Source organism: Felis catus, chromosome D2, assembly GCF_018350175.1.
Source record: "Felis catus isolate Fca126 chromosome D2, F.catus_Fca126_mat1.0, whole genome shotgun sequence".
NCBI lineage: Eukaryota > Metazoa > Chordata > Mammalia > Carnivora > Felidae > Felis > Felis catus.
This window is the reverse complement of record NC_058378.1, coordinates 77,774,557-77,799,005: the sequence shown is the minus strand read 5'-3', so window position 1 is coordinate 77,799,005 and position 24,449 is coordinate 77,774,557. Positions and strand designations below refer to the sequence as shown.

At 40.1% G+C, this 24,449-nt stretch overlaps 1 protein-coding gene across 18 annotated transcripts in view; it reads left to right on the top strand.

Moving 5' to 3' along the window:
• Window positions 1-24,449, top strand: part of ATE1 (arginyltransferase 1) — a 154,480-nt gene that overhangs the window by 30,191 nt on the left and 99,840 nt on the right. For all 18 annotated transcript variants that reach the window (XM_023241027.2, XM_023241028.2, XM_023241023.2 and 15 more), the window contains one exon: window positions 17,019-17,051. In XM_023241027.2, the coding sequence (XP_023096795.2) occupies window positions 17,019-17,051 (33 nt within the window). The remainder of the gene's footprint in view (window positions 1-17,018; window positions 17,052-24,449) is intronic.

The following is a 24,449-nucleotide window of genomic DNA, read 5'->3' as shown; positions in this document are numbered from 1 at the left end:
GAATCATTTTAACTTCCATTGTGTTCCATGACGTTTTACTCCTAGGTTCTTCAGCATGCATCTCTGAAAAATAAGATGCGCTTGTTCAAAATGCAACATCATTGTCACACGTGGGAAAATTAACAATGATTTATTTACAAATGCCGTCTAATATCTGGTCCTGTATTCATTTACATTTTCCCATTTTTTTAAACCTAAGCATCCAAGCTAGGGTTTTATATTATTTTTGTATTCTATTTTTTATTCCAGGACAGCTGTCTTTTAAATATTTTTGGTGATATTGCTGGGTTTTTTGCCCAACTTTTTACTTTGAAATTGTGAAATTTATGAACAGAACAGTTGAGAGATTGCAGTGAACACTCACACTGTGCACCAGGGCTCACGGTTAATAACTTTGTCAGATTTGCTTTATCTTTTTTCTTCTCCTTTTTCACCTGAACTGTTTGAGCATAAGCTGTGGCTACGATAACACTTGACCTGGAAATACTAAACATGCTCCTGCTGAGAATAAGTATATTCTCCTACATAACCATAATATTTATCATTCCTAGATTTTGTAACATCACAATCTATGTTTAATGTTCCCAATTATGCCAAAAACATCACAATCTATGTTTAATGTTCCCAATTATGCCAAAAATACCTTTTATAGCTTCTTTTTTTAAATACAGGATCCAGTCAAGGTTCATGCATTTCATGAACTGTTGTGTCTACACTATGTTTATAAAGTGGCTGTTATTTCTTTAGTCTTTTTTGTTTTTTGTCTTTCTTATGACTGACATTTTTAAAGATCTTAGGCTAATTGTCTATAGAATGTCCTATATTCAGGATTTGAGTGTTTTCTAGTGATTAAATTCAGTTTAAGTGTTTTTAGGTGTAGGTGATGTGTACTTGAAAAAAACCTGTTTATTGGGGAATAACGTAGAATGGAAAAAAACGCATGTAAGTGTTCAGATGGATGAATTTTTGTGAATTGAACTTATTTGTGTAACAATTCTCCGATCAAGAAATTGACTACTCGCAGCCCCTCCTAAGTTTCCTTTCCCTCTTTTGCTGTTACTACCGATACGCTCTTGACTTGTAAGACCTCTGATTCATTTTTGCCTGTTTTGTGCTTTACGTAAGTAGAGTCCTATACGTGTAGTCTTTCGCTCGTGGTTTCTTTTGCTCAGCATTTTGTTGGTGCGATTCATCTGTGTTACTGTGTGTCGTAGGATGTCCAGGCTCATTGGATAGTGTTCTTGTGAATATACTGTGGTTTACCATTTCTGCTGTTGATGGGAATTTGAGTAGTTCCCGGATCGGAGCTACCATGAATAGTGCTGCACGTGGACATCCTTGTACGTGTCTTCTCGAGAACAGGGGCATGCTTCTGTTGGGTGTATACCCGGAACAGAGCAGCCATGTCCTAGGCTCTGCAGATGCTCAGCTTTCGGGTATCGCCGGTTTTCTCTCGAGGTTGTGCTGGTGTTTTTGCTCTGCAGCATTATACCTGGTGGCACACAATGTCAGGTTGTCCCTTATTTGTGATGCTAGGTCTGCTCGCTTGGTTGGATGAAAGCCGTCAGATCTCTTTATCGCCGAGAGCTGTTTTCACCTTTGTAATTAGATCTTTCCATTGCAGTGCACCTTATACCCTAAAGTAAGCTGTGGGGTGATGATTTTTCAGATATTTTGAATAACCTCTTTCCCAACAGCGTATCAGCCAGTCTTTTTAATGTCCTTTGTTATTCCTTGCCTGAGCCAGTTATAGGAAGGTAGGACAGGCTGCAGAATGGTGATTTATCAAATTGTATTACTTCCACATTTATGACCTTGAAACAGCATATTCACTGTAAAGAGGAATATTAATTCTCCATTCACCCCACCCACCATCTTTTTTCCTTATGACATCACTGTGGGCTTATGGAGTTAAAATTTTTTTGGAATATTATAATTCTTTGCTATCATTTTTTAATGTTTAAATTGTCCCAAATCGGGCCACTAGGATTCCCCTTAAGCTCCTATGACCTTCTGTTATGATCCCGTTAGTCAAGAGTTTCCTTTTTGTCTGGCACAACAAGATGTTGCAGACCAGTGTTGTATTTTTTCCTTCCAGATTTGGAATCTGCCTTTTTCCCAAGGAACTCCAGTTCCTTTTAGCGGAGAATCGTACTGTTGTGCTTAAATCAGGGTACCAGTTTTCTTCATTACTACAGTGGTACATGACAAGTCCAGGCCAGTTGTCTTACGTAATGCCCCACGTTCTGTATTTATCTGAATCTTTCTTCTTGGTCGAATTTAACTTATTCCTTTGTGGCCCCAATTTCCTGTAGACTGAAAATTAAGTCTAAATCTTGATTAGGTTCAGGTTAAACAATTTTGGCATATGTACTTCATTAGGTGATTTCGCATACATCATTTGATGTCAGAAGATGCATAATGATGGGTTGTCTGGGAGTTGATGATGCTGCTTTGGAACACCGTGTTAAGGTGGCGACCTCCAGATTTCTTTGTTGTAGACGAGCAAGTAATCTGTAGAGAGGTATTTCAGCACAGATGAATAAATACTTTTTCCTCAACAGCCTTTCATGTAATGGTGTTAATGTCCTTCGATGATCTTTGGATCAATCATTTCACTGTTGTTTGTAGAATAGGGATTTTCTTTTCTTTTTTGTAGAATAGTTTTCCTTTTTCTTTGTTAATACGTGTATTAGTAGCCATTCTTTGTTAAAAAGGCTGGGGGAGATTTTCCTAATCCACTGAGGTTAACCTATAGTTTCTCCTAAGAAAGCAAGGTAAATGCTGAATGCTTTCACCTTAGGTACAAATTTTAGAGAAAGGAGCTGGTGACAAATTAGTTTCTCTCCGTCTTTTTTTTTTTTTTTTTTAAATCACTGCAGTGATTTTTTAAATATCCTGGATATTTTTTTTATACAGTACTTTATAATCACAGTCATTATTCTTTTTGATGCTAAACCTGTCCCAAGTTTGCTCAGGGCACACTCCCATCAGGATATCGCCTCTGTCCTTTTGATAGGCTCTTTTTAGTGTTGAGAGCCTTCCTGCTTTCTAGAACAGAAAGATACCCCAGTCTCATCTTACACATTTCCCAACCCAGTCTTTGAAACTGCCAGCCATTCTTCCAAGAAGCTGTGGTTCCTTTTAATGGAGATTGAATTTAGAGACCAAGAAGAATTGGGTAGCCTGAGTTTATGTTGATAGTTCCAATTCAAATTTAACATGTGGTGTTGTCTTAACTTCTCTGATTTTGTATTTGTTTCTCTTTTTTGTGTTTCGTGATTACATTAGCATATTTTTGAACTCGCTTTGTATTATGATATACCTAAAGTAGATTCAACATTACGGTATCAGTAGCCATAGTAATGACAGCTAATAAGTGAAGTTTATGATTCTTTTGTGATTCTTTTTTGGAACATCAGAAGTTCCATCAGAATACTGTGTTCAGAGGGGCGCCTGGGTGGCGCAGTCGGTTAAGCATCCGACTTCAGCCAGGTCACGATCTCGCGGTCCGTGAGTTCGAGCCCCGCGTCAAGCTCTGGGCTGATGGCTCGGAGCCTGGAGCCTGTTTCCGATTCTGTATCTCCCTCTCTCTCTGCCCCTCCCCCGTTCATGCTCTGTCTCTCTCTGTCCCAAAAATAAATAAAAAAAACGTTGAAAAAAAAATTAAAAAAAAAGAATACTGTGTTCAGAAATCACATGGAGTAATTTTCTTCTTTTACGTGGTTATGTTACCGGATTGACTTAACGTTCATTTATTTCTGTTGGCTTTGAATTTGAGGGTTTACTTCTTGATTGTAGTTTTTTAATAGGTGATACATTTATGTGAATCCAAAGTCAACCAAGGAGATCCACTTAGAGGAGCCTTCTTTCCACAGCTCCAGCCTGTTCCCTGCCCTGTGGTAATAACCATCTCGATTAGTATCTGTTAACATTCTTCTGGTGTTTTGTTTGGTTTTACAAAAATAAACAAATACATCTGCATAACCTTATTTTTCCTCCTTTCTTTCACTAAGAGAAACATCCTGTGTACACTTTTTGGCACCTTTCTTCTTTCCCTAGAAACCTATCCAAGCAAGGTCACAGCCCTAGCATATCATAGAGAGAACCCTAATTCTTTGTTATTTCAGTCCCATGCTGTTTGGAAAGGATGGGCCGTAGCTTATTGAAGCGGCCCTTCGGCCTTTTGCTACTGCACATTGTTTGGATTATTTCTAATCTTGTACTGCCACCGGTAGTAACATTTTGTCATTGTGCGTGTGTAAAAGTATATTTTTGTATAAAAGTATACTTTTATGGTTGATTTCATATGGTGCATCAAAGGGCAGAAGTTCATATAATGTTGCTAGATCTTGCCAAATTCCCTTCCCAGAGGTACTCAAGTTGGTGGGAGTGCCCTCGTCCACAGCATGCCCTGCAGAGAGTGGTAGCAAACTTTTGGTTTTTTGACAATGGGTGAGAAACCTATCCCTGGTTAATTTTTAAATTATTAGGAAGATGTTAGAGGAAGTGTCTTATTTTGGTTAACTTCTTTAGAGAGAGTTGTGTTTTGTATTTCTGCTCTATACCATTAAAAAATTTTTTTTAACGTTTATTATTGAGAGACAGAGTGAGACAGAGCATGAGCATGGGAGGGGCAGACAGAGGAGACAATTTGAGGCAGGCTCCAGGCTCTGAGCTGTCAGCACAGACCCCAGCAAGGGGCTTGAACCCACCAACTGCGAGATCATGACCCGAGCCGAAGTCGGACGCCCAACCGACTGAGCCACCCAGGTGCCCCTGCTCTATACAATTTTGAGAAACAAGTGACAGACTGATGCCGATGGCAACAGGAAAAGGAAAGGGGGGTGAGCATTTGAGGGGGTGACAGAAACGGCAGCACTGTGACCGTCCTGAAGTACTAGGAATGTTCTTAATGTAAATGATGAGGTGGAAAAATTGTCTTGCTAACAGACAGCATCTTGAATGACTCATAACATTTTTCTCAGTGAGAATATGAATCTGCTCTGTTAGATTTAGTGACTGAATCCAGCTTATTGCCTTAAGAAAATACTTATTTAAGCACCTAGTCTAACTGGTCCGTAAGAAATGTTCTGTTTGCAATAAACAGGTAGGCTTATCTTTTGCCCTTTTTCCCTCACTGTGGAATAAATGTGTGATTTTGTTGTGTATGTGTGTGCATCATCTCATAGTTGCATTTTTATGGGATTAAAGGAATTTTTATTTAAATTTTAAGAGAAATATTCCTATCGCTCCCTTTTTTTGGTAAGGTTGAGGCTTTTACCTGAGGTATAGTTAGGGAGGATAGAAAGTAAGCCTGGCTTGAGTGATTTGGGGGGGTTGGTCACATATTGGAGCAAACCGAGTGTCCAGCACAAAGGGCCTTCTGGTGGCATCATTATCGTTCACCCTCTCTTCATTGCCTACGATCCCTGGGGCTGTGGTAACAGATTGGGGAGCTGCTGTGCGACTCCTCTGACTTTATTCTCCTTCCATGATATTGACTAGAACCCTTCCTGAACTGTTTTTTTTTCCCCTGGCTTCATGGTTTGCAAGTGGACCCCTACCTGCTTTTAATAAGTTCCTGTTAGAGATCTGTATTCCAAAAATATTTCCTTTTGTGAGCACGCCATTCTCTATATGATTAAACAAAGTTAGGTTCTCAGGCTTCGTGGTCCCCGCTGTTCCACATTTTCATTCTCCCTCCTATGTTACACATTCACAAATTAGTAACAAGAAAGTACAGGGGAGGGTGAAAATGGTTTGTCACCTGCCAGGTGTCTTTGTCAGCACTAGAGCCACCCCTTTGGCACAGATTACACAGCACATAATCTTTGCTGCTGTTCAGATTGTTTAAATCTGAATCCATGGATGAAACTAATGGATATGTTATGTTAGGCCGCAAGTACTCGATTTAATAACATGAGAAGAGTTTTTTTTCTATTTGGTTGTAGATAATCATGACATTCACAGTGTTAGCATTTGTTGTTTTTTAAGCAAAACAATATTTATTGTTAAATTTATTTATTTTAGAAAGTTTCTTTATTTTGAGGGACAGCGTGCACAGTTGCTCACAAGCAAGGGAGGGGCGGAGAGAGAGGGAGGGAGAATCCCAAGCAGTGCAGAGCCCAGTCGTGGGGTTGATCTCAACGAATCATGAGATCATGACCTGAGCAGAAACCGAGAGTCGGATGCTTAACCAACTGAGCCACCCAGGTGCCCCTTAAGGGTATCTTTACAAGATTTAAAAAAAAGATTAATAAACTTTATTATTCTGTTCTTGGAGTTTTAGTTTAAAAGGCTTTTTTTTTTTTTTTGAAAAGAAGTTCACATATTACTTGACAGTCCTATCTCCTAGGATTAGTAAGTAAATCTGAGTATTTTTAATTAAAAAAAACTTTAAAATCGGGGTGCCTGGGTGGCTTAGTCCGTTAAGCGACCGACTCTCGTTTTCAGCTCAGGTCATGATCTCGCGTTTTGTGGGATCGAGCCCTGCATCGGGTTCTGTGCTGGCAGCCTGGAGCCTGCTTGGGATTCTCTCTCTCTCTCTTTCTCTTTCCCTTCCCCACTTGCTCTCTGTCTCAAAATAAATAAATAAAATTAAGTTAAAAACAATAAAAGACTTTAAAGTTGAAAATCTCAAGCGTTTGTAGGCTAAAGATAGTGTAGGGAACCCCTGTGTGCTCATCTCTGAACTTCGGCATTGTCAACCCAGCCTTCCTTCCCCTTGCCACTTTTTGTTTGTTGAGTTTTCCAGAAACAGGCCCCTGAAACGGTGCCCTTTTACCTGTAAATAATTTTTTTGTTGGCTGATTCCATCAGATCTTGTATTAATTCAAAACTTAACGCTACTGTGCTTTCTCAGGAAGTTTTCTAAATTATTAGTTCACAGAACTTCCTAAGAGAGTCTCGAACGTAAGGAGTCCTCCTCTTCTGAAGAATACTTGTTTTGGAGAAAGTTATCTTGCATTCAGGCATACAGGATTTGACAGAATGGTGAAGAAAAGGGGAGACAGACGGTTGCTGTGAGTCCATTGTGACCGGAAGTGGTAGACTCCTGGGTTGTTTTCTCACTCCCGACACTAGGTGGTGCTCCAGCTCTAGAACAGGCGCACGCCTCCACCCTGGCTCTGCTCTGCCCGAGCACCCTGTGTAAGCTGTGTGTTCACAGCCCGTGAAGTCTGGATAAATGCTTTTCTTCTGCTGTTTGTTAGAGGTAATTTGCATTGAGGCATTGAATATGATCTTTATAAATGAGTCTTTGCTTCTTAAAGATTTAAATATTTTCTGGAACTTAAAGAAGCTTATGTTCTTTAGCTTCATTTTTATCTTAATAGTCTTACTCTACATGTGTGAAAACAGTAACTTAGATTTACAAAAGTATTCGTTGTATCAGACTGACATTTTTCTTCAGTTATGTAGAGAAATCAGGCAATCGTGTATAGGCATGTACTATTTGATAAATATCTAGGTCATAAAATTAACAGAGTTTGTATGATGGCAAGTTCTCAGCATTTTGAAATATTTTTTTTATTTACTTTTAAGGCTAGGGATAACGTATTTGACTGAAGTACGTAGCTTTGACAGTCATTTGTACAATTCAGTCAAAAAAGCCTCTTCTGAACAGCCCCTGAGCCAAGGGACTTTTGTATTGTAGTATGTCTTAAGGTGTGTTGTGAGACATTTGTCACTGATAGTAGTTAAGTTACTAGAGCATTATTTAAAATTTTTAAAAAATTTTTGTTTTTGAGAGAGCAAGAGAGCGCGAGTGAGCAAGCATGCGTACATGGGGGAGGGGCGGAAAGAGAGGGATACAGACTCTGATGAGGCTCCAGGCCCTGAGCTGTCAGCACAGAGCCGGACGCAGGGTTTGAACCCATGAACTGCGAGATATGACCTGAGCCAAAGTTGGACGCTTAACTGACTGAGCCACCCAGGCACTCCAGTTACTGAAGCTTTTGAGTCACTTACCTAAATATATTAGAGCAGAGGCAAGATAGTATCCCCAGCATAATGTTAATTTGGGGGGAGATGCAAAGGTGGAGTTACAGCTATGAGAACATTTTTCCTTAACGTTTCTTTTGTCAGCAGTTTCTAAAACTTGTCTCAGATCATAAGATCACAGCATTCTACGATATTAGACATGAAAGGATCTTAGCCATTGTGTAAATTTCTTATTTAGAGAGTTAAAGTAGGTTGTCCAAGATAAGGTGATGGTTAGTGGCAGAACGATGTCTGTAAATTTCCATGTTATTTACGCTAGACCACGGTGCTCAAGTCCAGAAAGGTGAAAGCAGGCCTCAATAATTAAGACAGGATAACTGACATTAGTGAATGAAATCTTCAGCATTAGCAGATTCTCCAGTAATTGGAACCTTTTTGTTGCTAAGGCTTTATGTACTCTACTCGTTTAAAATGACCGTTTTCCCCAAGTGTATGGTGTTCCCTGTCTTCTCACACAGGGTGCTGTGCAGGACTTGACTGCTGCTGCTGGCTCTCCTGGTGCTTCGGGAGCGCTCTATCCTTGCTGGATTCTTCTGTGACACATGCCCTCGGACGACTGGTTTTTCCACCAAAGTGTTTCTGTTTTAATCTTTTTTCCTTTATTTTCTTGCTGTCAGTCCTGAACTGTAGTAGCTTGTCTGGTTTCAGCATTCTTTTCCTCTCTAATCTGTGGCTTCTTAGTGTTTCCCTTAAAATATGTATTGAGCACTTAACTGTGTGCCATGTACTCTTCGTGAGGCACTCAGCACAGTTGGCAGATGAGTGAGTAAGTCACGTAAAGATTCCTTGCTCTTGTGGAGCTCACGGTCAGGGGTGGGAGGAGGTGGTCAGAAATGGTCATTTAAACAGTAAGCATCAGAAATTAGTAAATTATGTAGTAGGTTAGCAGGGGAGGAGCGTTAAGGGAAAGCAGAGTGGGTATAAAGGAGGAGTAGAAATACTAATCATTGGCTTGGAAACTAGATTGCCAGGTGTATTGTTACTAAGGTAGTTGTGAGGAGGAAGACGGGAGAAGGCACTTCAGGGATTTTTCTGTGGGTTGTGGACATAAGCATGCTGTTTGCCATCCTCACTTTGACCTTTCCTGCTCTCTTCTGGGGGTTTTGTCTTAAGTGTCAGTATCTGAAATTCTGGAGTGGCGTGATAATGGCCTGCCGGGTGTGTAACAGCTATCCTAGTTAACATAAACATGCCCACGTTGTTTCCTGAAAGCTGAGGGATGCAGCAGTGGAATGGAATGGTGGGTGTCGGATGGCGTGTTTCGCATCAAACGCACGTTGATTCTTGATTAACCTGACGCTGCATTCCTGCTTTCAGTCCTACCTGTGTCTGTGTGGCTTTGGGCCAGTTTTCTGATGGCTCCGCTTTATTCGGTTCAGGTTCCTCATTTGTAAACATGGGGGGAAACAGTGCAGAGGAGTTTGTCATGAGGATTAAATAGAGGTGAAGGTGCTCGGCCAAAGAGTCATTGACTACACCCCAGTTGCTAGAATGCGGGTGATAAACGGCTAGGACTCATCAGAGATACTGAGGTCATGGGCAAGTAAGGGATACTGTTGGCCCATCCCACCGGCATTTGCAAATGAAGTTCTGTTTTTCTTTGTTTCGTTTTTCCATTGTAATTCAAATATTTGTTCAAATGAAAAGATCACATACGTTTGAAATTTTATGTTTCATTAGAATTAGTTCAAAGGAAAATAATATTCAAAACCAGTTTGGTTCATCAGTATGTAATTTTAGTCTTCTAAAGCCTGTTATACTACATAAAACTTATAAAAGGTATTACTTGGTGAAGATTTATACATATGGTTTTGTTTGTTTGTTTTACCGTTTATTCAGTTTTTAGAGAGAGAGAGAGACTGAGCATGAGCAGGGGAGGGGCTGAGAGAGAGGGAGACACAGAATCTGAAGCAGGCTCCAGGCTCTAAGCTGTCAGCACAGAGCCCGATGCGGGGCTCGAACTCATGAGCTTTGAGATCATGACCTGAGCTGAAGTCAGACACTTAACCGACTGAGCCACCCAGGTGCCCCTAAACATTTATTTCTGAATTGCTTTACTTACAAGGGGAGAAAAAGGAACTGTGGATGTTTCTGTGTTGTTTTTTTTCCACTTGTAATAGAGTGTCCTGCCTATTCTTAGAGTATATCTCTCTCCTTCTGAAAAGTTAGCTCATTATTCTGTCGTAACGTGTAGCATACTTTGTGCTGTTACATCTACTTCTAAAAATCTGGTGCCAGAACCCGAAGAAACACGCAGTGCTCAGCAGAGCGTCTGGCACCGAGTAGGGGCCCAGTGAGCATGCGCTGCGGGAGCGCGCAGCCGAGTGGCTTGTTCTTGAGAAACAGCTGGAGAGGGAGCTCACCTCTTGCCAAATGGAAAACTACTCAGAAGGAAAATCGTGTTCTTGAAACTCGTGACGTGAAGCAAAAGGAGAATTCAAATGATGTCAAAAGCCCTTGACAGTTGTCCTTCTGTAATAAGTAAAAGCTGTTTTGGATTTCCTGAAAGAGAGTGTTGAGAAATCTGCCTACAATGAGTTAAGCACGTGTTAGTGAGTGCAAAGCTCAGGTGATAGGAATAATCTTGTCGTGAGCACAATTTGTCTTTAGCTCTTGTATGTTAGCTCTGCTTTTTCCATTAAATCTGCGGAACCTCAAGTTTTATGACCTCCTGGTAATGACCTAACAAGCGAACAATACCGCCTATTGATAACTAGTCTAAACAAGGAGAGTTTGTGTTTTTGCTATGGTAATTCATTTGATATGCCAAATAATTTTAGGCAACTGCTTGCACGACTAAAAGTAGTTGACTTTATTTTAGTCAGTTGTTGTAAAAGTAAAAAGTATGTATTCTATACCTATTAATCCAGAGCATAATTCTGCCTTTAAGGGAAATAGGGGAGATATATTTGTATAGGTCTGTAAATACTGGTGTGTGTGTGTGTGTGTGTGTGTATTTGTGTATATATATGTTTTTATGACAGTCATTCTAGAAATTGGCCCAAAGTTTATACTTAGCATGGCTCCATGTTCATTTCTTCTGGGCTGTGGAGAAGTGTGATTTTTCTATTCAGTCATATAATGTACCTAGTGTGATGTGGAGACACTGGATCTTGCGTGAAATAAGTGATTTGATAAGTGTGTAAGTAGTACCTATAACCATTATTAATATGTTAGTAAAATTAAGTATTAGCTTTTAATAGTTAATCATACTTAAATACTTACAAATAAACACACTTATAAATAAAAATGAATACTTAAATGATAAATTAGTAATAATATATTCTATTTCTTAGTATCTTGACCAGAGGGCTTTTATTTTGTTACTTTAAAGTTTTATTATTTTTATTTATTTTTAACAATTTTTAATGTTTATTTATTTTTGAGTGACAGAGAGAGACAGAGCACGAGCGGAGGAGGGGCAGAGAGAGAGGGAGACCCAGAATCTGACGCAGGCTCCAGGCTCTGAGCATTCAGCACAGAGCCCGATGTGGGGCTCGAACTCATGAACTGTGAGATCATGACCTGAGCTGAAGTCAGATGCTTAACCGACAGAGCCATCCAGATGCCACTGTTTTTATTTAGAGTGAGAGTGAGAGAGAGTGAGAGAGAGAAAGTGAGAGTGAGAGAGAGTGTGTGCTTGCACGGCTGAGGGGCAGAGAGAGGGAGGGATAGAGAGAGAATCCCAAACAGGCTCCGTGCTGTCAGCACAGAGCCTGATGTGGGGCTTGATCCCAAGAACTGTGATTCATGACCTGAGCTGATACCAAGAGCCGGACGGACACTTAACCAACTGAGCCACCTAGGCAACCCTAATCAGAGGGCTTTTAAAATAAATTTTGTTTTGATTATTGTTTCCTGCTGATTTTTATTTCTAGGTTTTGTATTTTCTGCTTATCCCTAATTCTTACACAGATTTTTGAAAGACACCCAGTTTTTCAAGGGCAATTTGAATTCTTTTACCCAACTTAGTGGCATTTAAAATGATCCCTGGTTTTGCCTTCAGTCTCTTGAGTGTTGTTCCTCAAAGATACTTACTGGAGGGGCTCAGTCGGTTAAGCGTCCAGCTCTTGATTTGGGGTCAGGTCATGATCCCAGGGTCATGGGATTGAGCCCCATGTTGGGCTCTGTGCTGGGCAGGGAGACTGCTTGGGATTCTCTCTCTCCCTCTGCCCCTCCCCTGCTTGCATTCTGTCTCTCTAAAAATAAACTTAAAAAAAGAAAAAATCTTACTGGAAGTTTCCCTGCAGGAAATTAAAGGTGTTCCTGGAGGACACTGGCCCTCCTGAGAAGATCAAATGACAAGGGCACAGATGGTTTCTTCAGTGGTAGCAGTTCTTGGTTACTGGTGACTGCTTCTCTCTGGTTGTGGCATCTCACCTTGACCAGATGTGATCCAATTCTACAAAGTAGCCAGAGGCCATGAAGAAACATAGGGGAGAAAGGAAAGAACGTGAATATTCATTTATTCATTTATGAATTAAATCATGAATGAATGAATGCACGTAGTCATTTAAGCAGCAAATATTGAGTTCCTACTTTGTGCCAGGCATTATTTTAGACTCTAGGGATGCAACATAGTGAACAAGACAGAAAATTTCTTACCCTCAGCTTATACGCTAGTGAGAAAGTAAAAAGTATAGTGTCAGGGTAATATGTGCTGACAGTTAATGAAGAAGAGGGGAGGGATAGAGTTGGTGATGGCGACAGTTACCTAAGGCGATGGGGGAGAGGCTCTGAGGGGAGGGGCTCCTTGGCAGACGCCTGGATAAAGAGCATGCACCTGTGTATTTTGTCAGGCGGTATGTTTCAGTCCACAGGAGAGGCGGGACATGCTCACACGGGGTCAGGGACACTGGTGAGGCTGGGGAACAGAGCATGGGATGTCCTCCTCATTTATGTTACTTGTGAATGTATTTTTTTCTTTTTTTTCTTTTTTTTTTTTAAGTTTATTTTGAGAGAGAGAAAGTGAGCACAAGTCGGGGAGGGGCAGGGAGCAGGAGAGAGAGAATCCCAAGCAGGCTGCAAGCTGTCAGCAAGGAGACCGACCTGGGACTCGACCCTGTGACCTTGAGATCAGGGCCTGAACCCAAATCAAGAGTTGGACCTTTTTTTTTTTTTTTAGGTTTTTTTTAATGTTTGTTTATTTTTGAAGGAGAGAGATGGAGACAGATAGAGTAGTACTTTGTATGAGTACTCTACATGAGTAGTTATAAGCAAGTAGTTATAAGCAAAGCAATTCTACTTTGACAAATAGGTGTAACTCACTGATGCTCTCCAGTTTAGAAAAAAAACTGGCTTATCTTGTAAAAATTGCTGTCTAGGGTTCCTTTTTTGTTAAAATATAGGAATTTAACATGGTTCCTGATGAAACAGGAAAGGCATTTGAGGAATATAGTAGCTTAAATTCTTACGCGTTGAATGTTTTATGTTACGAAGATCAATAGATGATTATCGTTGTACAGGAATATTTTGACAAAACCGGTAGTGGACGTTCTTCGCTCCCTTTGTTTCCTACCCTGCTGCCCCCACCCCGTCCACCAGCATAACTGGCAGGGTTAACAGCAAGGCTTGGGAAAAGAAAGAACTTGCTAATCATAACTGACAGGAAGTTAAACTACAATTTTGTGTGCTTGGAAAACTGTTGAGAAAATTTTGGTAAGCATTAAGTGCTTCTCTGGAAGGAATGACGTGTTACCACACAGCTACCGATGTGGCTGGAAGTGGTGAGAACACTTGGAAGAGAAGCAAGGTCAGTAAGTAGCTGTGGAACATGAGAACTGTTCTGGGTCTATCCTTTTCCCTTTTTTAGAGGCCTGAGAGATTTTTGAAATAGTACTGAGGCTCTTTATGCATGGATGCTAAATACAGAACATAATCCTTATTTAAAAAAAAAATGCGAGAGTAGACAGAATCACTGACGATTAAAATTTTTGTGAATTTTAGCAAGTGAGTCCCAAGTAATAATGTTATTAATGTTGTTATGGGAAATCTTACCTGTTTGCGTTTGAAAAGCCAAATATCAGGCTGATTGTTCTGTTTCCAGCTATATTAAATCAACATTTCTTAGAAGTGGTCTTTAAAATAGACACATAGGAAGACAAAGACTATGACTATATTTACCTCCAGTTGTTTCTAGAATGATGAAGTACGTTCCTGTCTGTAAAGTCAGATATTTTATAAACATAGTAAATTCTTTATTTTCTCAACATTTTGCCTAAATATCTAAAATAGGATCTTTCCTTAAACTTACTAGCTAACTGTGCCCATAACATAATGTTTTTAAAATAGCCACATTAGTATAACCGTGTTAGAAAAGTGGTATTAAAGTGGATTGTTGATGGTGGCCATAATCTTTGTTGTTGTTGTGACAGTAGCACCGAGCCATTTTCATACTGATCAGACACTGTGATGGGATTTGTTAGAAGGCCTCTGTTTCTAGATAACATGTATCTGTTTCTGTTGTCAAGTACAGTGTGTGTACGAAACAGATTTTGCAGTTATATTTGCTCTTTTTATAGTTCCTTTTCAGAGTATTACCATTTGTCTTGAATGTCATGTGTAATTTCACAATGAAAGAATTTACTAATTAAATGAAGGGCTCTGGCAGTGGGTTTTCTGGGGCACGAATCAAGAAGCAGCATTTTTGGACCTTTCTCATGTCCTTTGAATAGGAGAGTGTGCGCCTTGTGATTTCTTACTCTGTTTTTACTGCTTTGGGAATTCAGAACTTTTACTTATTAGTACTTCATGTTTTGGCAGCTTCCAACAGGGTGAGAAATTTTAGGTCTGTTTTGAAAAAGCTGTGACAGGAATATTATATACACCTGTGACAAAGATGTATGTAAGTTATTGGAACGGCAAGGAGACCTTAGTTTTCTTGGAGAGTAATTTATATGCTTCTGTTTATTGTTATTTAAAGTAACCTCCATCCCAACTGATACATCACTTGCTTCTGAAACAGAACTACTCCTAAGTTCTAAAGTTTAATGTGTAACTGTAGTTAGCACAACACGACACGGTGGAGAAAAAGCACAGACACTGTGAAATAGCACATTTCTCATTCTGAAATACACATTCGCCGAACCTCATTTTTCTCCACTGTTGGAACTAGCTGGCCTTTCAGTTACACTTCTTACTCCTAGGAGGAAGGGTAGGAGGGCTTGTCTCTTGTTGGGCCACTGTGAAAAGAATCTGAGACCACAAGGTTGCACTTCACATTTCAAAAGAACTAATTTGTTTCCTACCAGCATTATGAAAACTTAGAGTTTTGGTATATCTTAGGGGCACCTGGGTGACTCAGTGGTAGAGTTTGTGACTTTGATCTCAGGGTCATGAGTTCAGACCCCACATTGGGCATAGAGCTTACTCAGAAAAAATAAAGTTGTGGTATATCTTGCACTTTCAGAAAGTTCTCTTTTTTTTTATTTTAATTTTAATTTTTTAATTTTTTAATTTTTTTTCAATATATGAAGTTTATTGTCAAATTGGTTTCCATACAACACCCAGTGCTCATCCCCAAAGGTGCCCTCCTCAATCAATACCCATCACCCACCCTTCCCTCCCTCCCTCCCACCCCCCATCAACCATCAGTAGAAAGTTCTCTTAACAGTTAATATCTAATTGCATATTGATATTTAAATTAAGAAAATAACTTAAGTACACCCTGTCACCTAGGGCCTGGATGATACTAGTTAATTACATGGCTTTGTGTGCATTGGTCGCATTTTACAAATGTAGTTGCTTTAGTTTTGTGGGGAGGAAGCGTCTGATAGTACTTTTTTAAACTTTATTATAGAAAAACGAAATATTCACAAAGTAGGAGTCGTATAAGGAATCTGCATATATTCATTTCCGGTCCTTACCGGTTTAATATAATGGCCAGTCTTGTTTTATCTGTACGCTTCCCTACAATGGTTTCCTCAGACCCCCAGTGATTTTGAAGGAAATCCCAGACATCATGTAATTTCATTGAGAAATATTTCAGTGTGTATCTCTAAAGGAGAATCAAATTATCTGTATTCCCTATGAGTACTAGCTAGCTTTGTTGTGGAGAGGAAGTTCAAGAGTGCTTGGAAACGGGCCTGCTATTGCATTTTATTGTGGTTATTTTGCATTTAGAAAGATCAAGAGTTTATACTACTTGGGCATTTTATTATTACAGTAACTCTCAAGTAACTCTCAGAGGATTTGAAATGTTGATTTTATAAATAATATCTAAAAAACATTATGAATTACCATCATGAATATGTATGAAGTTGTGTGACAGTCCTCATTTCTGAGCTGACCAGCAGCTTGCTTTGTGGTCTGTCCATGGCTCCCCGCTGCCCCTCCAAGATTTTTGTTTCTTTCTTTAAATGCTGAGAACCAGCAAGTGTATAACGCTTAGCATGTTTCACATTTGAGCTGAAGTTCCGTAAGCCTCCCTGTGTCAAAGAAAGCGACAGCAGAGAGACCAATGGTGCACGTGGGCTGCACAAGAGAAGGGAAGACAGGAGGGTGTATCACGGCAGCCAGGCCCCCGGGTGGGGGTGACTCCCCTTCTTTCCCTCTTGCTCACCCAGCCTCCTCTCCTGGTCTTGACTTGTTAGTTTTTTTTCTTGGTTCCCCTTTAGTGTCTGTCTTTTCCTTCTCTCAGCCTTGACTTAATTTTGCCAGTGGCATTCATCATCAGGAAGGTTGCTCATCCCTCCCTTGGAAGGGTTGTAAGATGAAACTTTAAAAAATGAAAGCTTTTAGGACTCATTTGTTGTGCTTTAATTTGGTTTCTGTACAGGTTTTTAAAAATGTTTACTTTAATTCAGGTAGCTCAGTACCAGCTATGGGTAGATTGAACTTTTTTCTACCTGTGGATGAGTTACACAATGTATTAAAACCATTAATTTTAGAGACTTTAAGGTTTACTTTAGATGCTGTTATTGAAAAAAACATGTAATAATAATTTTTCCTTTTTTGTTGTCTTTTGCTGCCCATTTATTGGATGAAACGGATTCGGTTCAAATGTGGCTCTGCAGTTCACAAGATTCCTTTGCAGCTCACCTTTGGAGGTAAGCGTTTATTCACTGACCTTCAAACTAGAATCGCTAATTGGACACGTCACTCACTATTGGTATGTTTTGTTAGGCATTTATTTGATAGTTTAGAGGTGATCATTTTGTTTTAACACATATGAATGTTGATGAATGAGATGAATTCCAGTAAGTTACAGAACTGTTCACCTTTATAACAGGTCGTTGCTTCTTTTTAAGTACATTTTCTTTATTTAAGCAAACTGAAATCAGTCTTTCATTGTAAAAAGCCTTATTGTATCTGCTTCCTTAGTAACTGACACTAGCCTTACTCTGTCTTAACTGTGCTGGCATTAAAAGAGAGCTAGAGGGGTCATGGGTGGAGGGGGCGTTGTCAGGGAAGTTTCTGTTGGTTTAAGAGTGCTATTTCAAACCCCCAAATTGATAAGGGAAGAGCAAAGGACTTACTGAGCTTCTCTTAAACACAGGCATGTTCTCTCCCTCTGTCTCCCTTTCCCTCCTCCCTCCTCTCCCCTCTCCCTCCTTCTCCCTTTCCCTCCTCCCTCCCTCTCTCCCCTCTCCCTCTTTCTCCCTTCCCTCCTCTCCCTCCCCTCCCTCCCCTTCATGCCCCTCCCCTCCCTCTCTCATTGCTTCACCCACTTTCACATTCAGCCATCATCAAGGTTCTGCAGTGTAGAGTGGAGACTGCAGTGGTAACATTGTGAGATAAAGGTATTCAGGGCAGCAGCTGTCCTGTGAGTTGACGCGGAACCGGATATCCGGTTATCCAGATAACTTGTAGGATAACTTGTAGAAGTTGGGTGAGGCTTCGAGGAAGGAGGAGGAAAGAGAAGGCAGAGGAGAGTGTGGAGAGATGCTTGCACTCAGAACCAAAGCTTGATTTCAGAGCCTGCCTTCCCTCACTAGCCACACTGGGCAAATCGCAACTTCCCTGAGCCTGGCTTTCCTTATCTTTGAATGCAAATGCTAATTCCTCCTTCACCAGTGAAGTGGTGGACATGGCAGCGGTTTTGAAAGTGCTACTCAAACCTTAGTAATATTTTGTATTTTCCTCTTGGGCTGTACTGCAGCCCACACAGTAAGACTCTGTTTCCGCCTTTCCCTTCTCTTACTTGGGAGTAATGGAGGCATGGTTGGCCCATGAGCAAGTCATTGCATTTTTTGGTTAATCTAAAAGTGGAAATGGTAAGACTTCATGGTTATTAAAATGAAATGAAATAGCGTATGGGAAACACTGAGCACAATGCCTGTCACATAGAATTTTAAGTAAAATTTAGTGCAAAAATTAAAAAGCCAAACTGTAAGAAACTTGACGACAGTATAAATTATATAATCTTTTTAGTTGATGAAGCATTTTTAAAGCATAGCAGAATGAGAAGTATCACAAAGGAGAGGATAGAAAAATAAGATTTGCTTCTGTTAAAAATCCTTAATTTTCTTCATGAAAACAGGTATAGTTAAAAGGCAGTTTGGGGAAAGTGTGATAAAAAGGTTATACTTAATGTACAATTTTTTTGCATAATTTTTGGTTGGATTTGATGAGATAGTTTATGTGAAATATAAATGGTAATAAATGTTTTAAAAGTTTAACCTTGTAAGTAATCAAAGAAATGTAGTTTAAAACAATAGTGATAAATGGTTTTTTACCTATCAAGATATCTTTTTTTTTTTTTTTTTTTAAATGAATGCTTGGGGAGATGGGATGTTTTTAAACTTACCATTTACAGAAATGGGTTTGGGCATCTACGTTAAGACCTATAAATTCATACCCTGCAGTTGTGTGCTTGAATAATTCTTGTCTAAGAATCACTGCCAGAGAAATAAAGATGGGGACAAAACTGGCATAAATGTTTATTACAGCATTATGGTGAAAAATTTATAAACAGTGTAAATGAGGAGCATTAGGAGAAGGTCAAGTAAATAATGGTACAGGCAGCCATATTATTGATAGAACATTCTACAGCTATTAAGATGGGCATCCTGCATATACGTGTTGGTGAGTACATATTGATGAACAAAACAATGTAAGATGCTTTTGCTATGTTGAGATAGAGGTAGGGTGCAAAATTATAATGCAGATCTCAATTGAAAAATAATTTAAGCATACAGAAATTAGTTAGGAAGGAGATACACAACATGTTACATTGTTTTACCCTTTTCTTTTCCATGAAGGAGCCACAGTGGAGAGAAGAGATACCTTGGTAGGTTTTTAGCGGTGGCTCTTATAGTCAGCGTTTGGGAAGTACGTCAGGGAAGTCTCTGATTGATGTGCAAACAGGGTCTAGTCTTGTGGGGGGAAAAAGGCAGGTGAGGAAATTGCAGGAGCTCAGGTGAGGAGAATGCCGATGAGGTTTAAGGCTGGACTCTTGATTTCAGCAAGAGCTTCTGAGGTGTAACCAGGAAGAATGGTCTGACTGATCCGGACACGGAGTGAATAAGGAGGCTGGGGCTTGATGTCCACTGCGTTGGGGCAATATCAGTAAACAGTGGCAAAGAGACTTCTGAATAGATTTCACTTACAGACTTCTCTCAAATGCAAGCCCGATGAAAGAGGACCCTGTTTTTCTTGCTTCCTTGTGTTTCTAATTTTAGTATAGTAAGTAGTACATCGGAGGCAGTGGATAAATATTTGTTGAATGGATGGATGGACGAATGAATGAATAAGCCAGGCGGGGCTGAGGCCGCAAGCAGCAGGCTTTTTATCCATAACTTGGCAGGAGTCAGCTAAAAACACACAAGGCCTAATATTCGTGTTTCAATATGGTAAACGGTCTTCCTGGCAAGATTGTAGCCGTTGAAGATCAGGATCTTTGTCTTTTCCATCTTTCGATGCTCTCAGGGATAGGGCTTAGTGTTTTCCAACCATACACCTAGAGTTGCACCGAACAAATATTTTTTAAAATCACATCTGGCTAAATATTGGGAATCCCTATGTACGGAAACTTTAATTTTTGGTGAAAAACAAGGGAAGATACGATGAAATTTTAGTGATAGTTTTTGTCATTTTCTGACTGATCTGCTTTTTCCGCTTAAAAATCTAGAGTTGTGTTTTACTTGGTTAAATATCTGTTTTTGTACTGAGCTTATGGACATGGGAAAGGGGAAAAAAAAATCAAAATTAGAGATGACCAATGTGCTTTACTTTTCTTGAAGTATTTGGGAAATACTTGGAGAGCTTTCTGTTGAAATTTTGCTAGCCTGGAGTTTCACGGGGCGGCTGCCTGTAGGCAGAGTTAGTGGCTGCTACCCCCAAATTTCCAACAGCACTGAGCTCAGGATTCTGTTCCCTTTGCCACTACACAGAGCCTGAGAGCCAAAGCAAGCCAAAGTTGGAGAGTGTTAGGAGTCCTAAATGTTTAATTTTGCCATTGGGCTTATGTTTTAGCTGAAGAAGGAAAATTACACATGCGGTAAATACCCAAACACCTTCCGTAAATTTGATCAAAAGAAAAATAATTCTGGTGGAGATTGTAAAATACATGAGACTTGCAGTTGAAAATGAAGGAGACTTTAAACTTCACTTTGTCCACAGAACTGTGAATGAACCATGTCCCTTTGTTGTAAGTCCTAAACAGTTAACTGCCACATGAATCTAACGAAATTGTCAGGTTATAGTAATTACATCAGTAATTTGATCTGCTGTCATTTGAATGGAGCCATGTGTGGGGAGTCAGTTACTTCCCTCTGTGGGGCTGACCCTTTTACATTCCTGTAAGCTGAAAACTAATAGAGCTCATTAAGCTTTATGGGAAAAGAGCTTTTATCACCTCGTCAAGTCAGGCAACATATTTCCATTATATTTCTAATTTCATGTGGCTCTGTGGCTGCTGATGTGCGCTCCCCTGCTAGGTTTACATCGGACCTCTCCCTCACAGACATTTTTATTGACATTTCTGAGTCTGAATTACGTTTTGTGTGGCACCACCTACAGATGTCTTCAATTAAATGTAGGTAAATAAAAGGGATTATATATCAGAGGCTAAAAGATTCTTGAAATTCTCTTCCGAATCAGAGTTGGCCAGCCAGTCCGGTAGGGTGCAGTCTCGTTGGCCTTTTGGAGGCGGAGAGCTGTAGTCCGACGCTTCACCCTGTGTGCATGTAGGTTGCTTAGGTTTCTGTTCAGGTATGTCCTTTTGTTCCTTGATTTCAAATCAGTTAAAGTCTTCATTCAACAGGTATCATAATAACTTAGCGAAATGTTAGTACATGTAGCGGATGGGTACCAAGCTAAGCTCTTGGCTTCTATTGTTTTAATTCTCACAGGGTGTCTGTGGCATAGGTGTTCCCAATTTTGTTCTAAGAAAAATTGGGCCCAGAGAGGTAGATTGGCTGAGCTCAACGTCACAGCTGTTGGTTTGTGGCAACAGTAACAAGGTAGAAAGGAGAAAATGGAATACTGCCATAATATCCTTTTTTAAAAAGTTTTAAATCCCAATTAGTTAATGTACAGTGTTGTATTAGTTTCAGGTGTGCAATATAGTGATTCGACAGTTCCAGACATCACTCAGTGCTCATCATGACAAGTGTGCTCCTTAATCCCCATCACCTATTTCACCCATCCCCCCCTCCTGTGGTAATGCTATAAGATTCTTATACTACCTGAAGTGATACAACATTTGAAGGAAGACAGTGATAAGTTCGAGATGTATTTTGTAAACCCAAGAGCAAGATTTCTCAAGGTTGGCACTATTGGCATTTTGGATCGGTTAAATCTTTTGTGGGCGCTATCTTGGGCATTCTGTCTTTCTTACCAACATCTCTGGCTTCTACCTGGTAGGTGCCATTAGCACCCTCCTCCAGAGTTGAAACAAAATGTCTCCAGACTTTGCCAAATGTCCCAGAGGGGTAAATTGGCTCCTTGTCGAACACTGCTGCCTTAGAGCAGCCTTAAAAACGAGGAGATACAGGTGATAAGCCGATAGTGGAGATAATTGCCATGGGAACATGTTTTCAGTCTCATGAAAGGCAGAAAAAGAAGGAAAGGTGAACAAAGAATAAGTGAGATGAACAGAAGACAAATAGCAAATTGTCCACTTAAATCCAGCCCTGTTGATGACACTAAATAGAAACAATCTGAACCATTACTCTGCTATATGGACATGTTCTGTATCTGCACTGTCCGAAGCGTGTATGTAGCTAGGGGTCAGATGTAGGTATTAAGTTCTATTGAACACTATGCCCAGGAATTACAAACTACATATTTTTTCAGATACACAGGGAACATTCACTAAGATGAGACCATTATATATTATGGATTATAATCCATACCATTATACAAATTTGTGCCATTATACAAATTTTAGTAATTGAAAAGGATTGAAATAATCTCTGGTCAAAATGGAATTGGGGCACCTAGGTGGCTCAGTTGATGAAGCGTCTGACTTTGGCTCAGGTCATGATCTCATGGTTCGTGGGTTCAGGCCCTGCATCGGGCTCTGTGCTGACAGCTCAGAGCCTGGAGTCTGCTTCGGAATCTGTGTTATCCTCACTCTGTTGCTTCCTGCACTAGTGCTCGTTCTGTCTCTCTCTCGTTCTCCGCCCCCCTCCCACTTCTCAAAAATAAATAAACATTAGGGGCGCCGGGTGGCTCAGTCGGTTTAGTGTCCGACTTCAGCTCAGGTCATGATCTCACAGTTTGTGAGTTTGAGCCCTGCATCGATCGGGCTCTATGCTGAGCACTCAGAGCCTGGAGCCTACTTCCCATTCAGTGACTCCCACTTTCTCTGCCACTTCCCCACTCGTGCTGTCTCTCACTCTCAAAAATAAACATTTAAAAAAAAAGATTAAAAAAAATTAAACGGAATTAACTTAGATTCAGTAACAGAAAGAACTCATAATAAGGTAAACAGTGTAGTTAAAAAAAAAAGGGGCACGTGGATGGCTCAGTTGGTTAAGCATCCGACTCTTACTTTGGCTTAGGTCATGATCTCGCTGTTTGTGGGATTGAGCACCACATCAGGTCTGTGCTGACAGTGTGGAGCCTGCTTGGGATTCTCTCCCCCTACCCCACTCACTCTTACCCTCTCTCAAAATAAATAAACATTTGAAAAAATAGGCAAAAACTTGATTACGTATTTCACCAGCGAAAACATACAAATAGTTAATAAGCATATGAAAAGATGCTCACCATCCATTAGGGAAAGGCAGATTAAAACCACAATGAGATACCACCACAAACCCACTAGAATGGCGATAATCAGAAGACAGTAACAGGTGTCAGCAAGATGTGGAGAAATTGGCAACTGTATACATTGTGGCGTGATGGTTAAAATGCTGTAGCTGTGGTTTCACATTTCCTCAAAATATTAAAGATAGGGATACTATATGACCCCAAAATACAGGAATATACCCAAGCAGAAGGAAAGTATACATCCAAACAAAGACTTGGATGTGAAAGTTCACAGTAGCATTATTCATAATGGCCAAACCTGGAAATAATTCCCAACGTCCATCAAATGGCGAATGGCTAAATGTCCACGCGTCCAATGGAATACTGTTCAGCAATTAAACAGGCACAAATTCTGATCCAGGCTACAACATGGTTGAACCTTAAAAACATTATGCTAGGTGAAAGAAGCCAGACACAGGAGGCTGCATATTGTGTGTTTTCGTTTAAATGAATTACCCAAAAGAGGGAAATTCAGAGAATCAGAAAGCAGATCAATGGGATTAGAGGTAGGACTGGAGGACTGGCTGCAAACGGGTCTCACAGGAGTTTTGGGGGGGGGGTTGATAGAGATGGTCCCAAATTTCACTGTGGTGATGGTTCCACAGTTCTATAAATTTGCTAAAAATCACAGAATTCAGGTGCACCTGGGTGGCTCAGTCAGTTGAGCGTCCAACTTCGGCCCAGGTCATGATCCCATGCTTCATGGGTTTGAGCCCCGTGTTGAGCTCTGTGCTGACAGCTCGAAGCCTGCTTCAGATTCTGTGCCTCCCTCTGTCTTTGCCCCTCCCCTGCTTGCACTCTGTCTCTCTGTCTCCCAAAAATAAATGAATATTAAAATTCACAAAATTAAAAAAAAATCACCGAATTCTACACTTAAAATGGGTGAATTTTGTCGTGTGTAAATAAAGCCGGGGAGAAAAGGCATATATCATTTCTTCATCCTTTAGTTTTCTAAAATGTGTAGAAAAGATCTGATTCAGCTTGACATCTTGTATCTTTACCTTGTCCCTAGTTGTGGTGTAGACGGGTGCACACTTTCAGTATTCAGCAAGCTGGTATTCTGTATTGAAATAGATATGTTTTAATTAATATTTAAATATTAACTATGTAGTTAATACTCAATTTAAATGTTAGCCATTAGTATTTTTTGATAGCTTATAAGACCGTCTTATACAGAGTATGAGTGGGGGAGGGTCAAAGAGAGAGAGAGAGAGAGAGAGAGAGAGAGAGAATCCGAAGCAGACTCC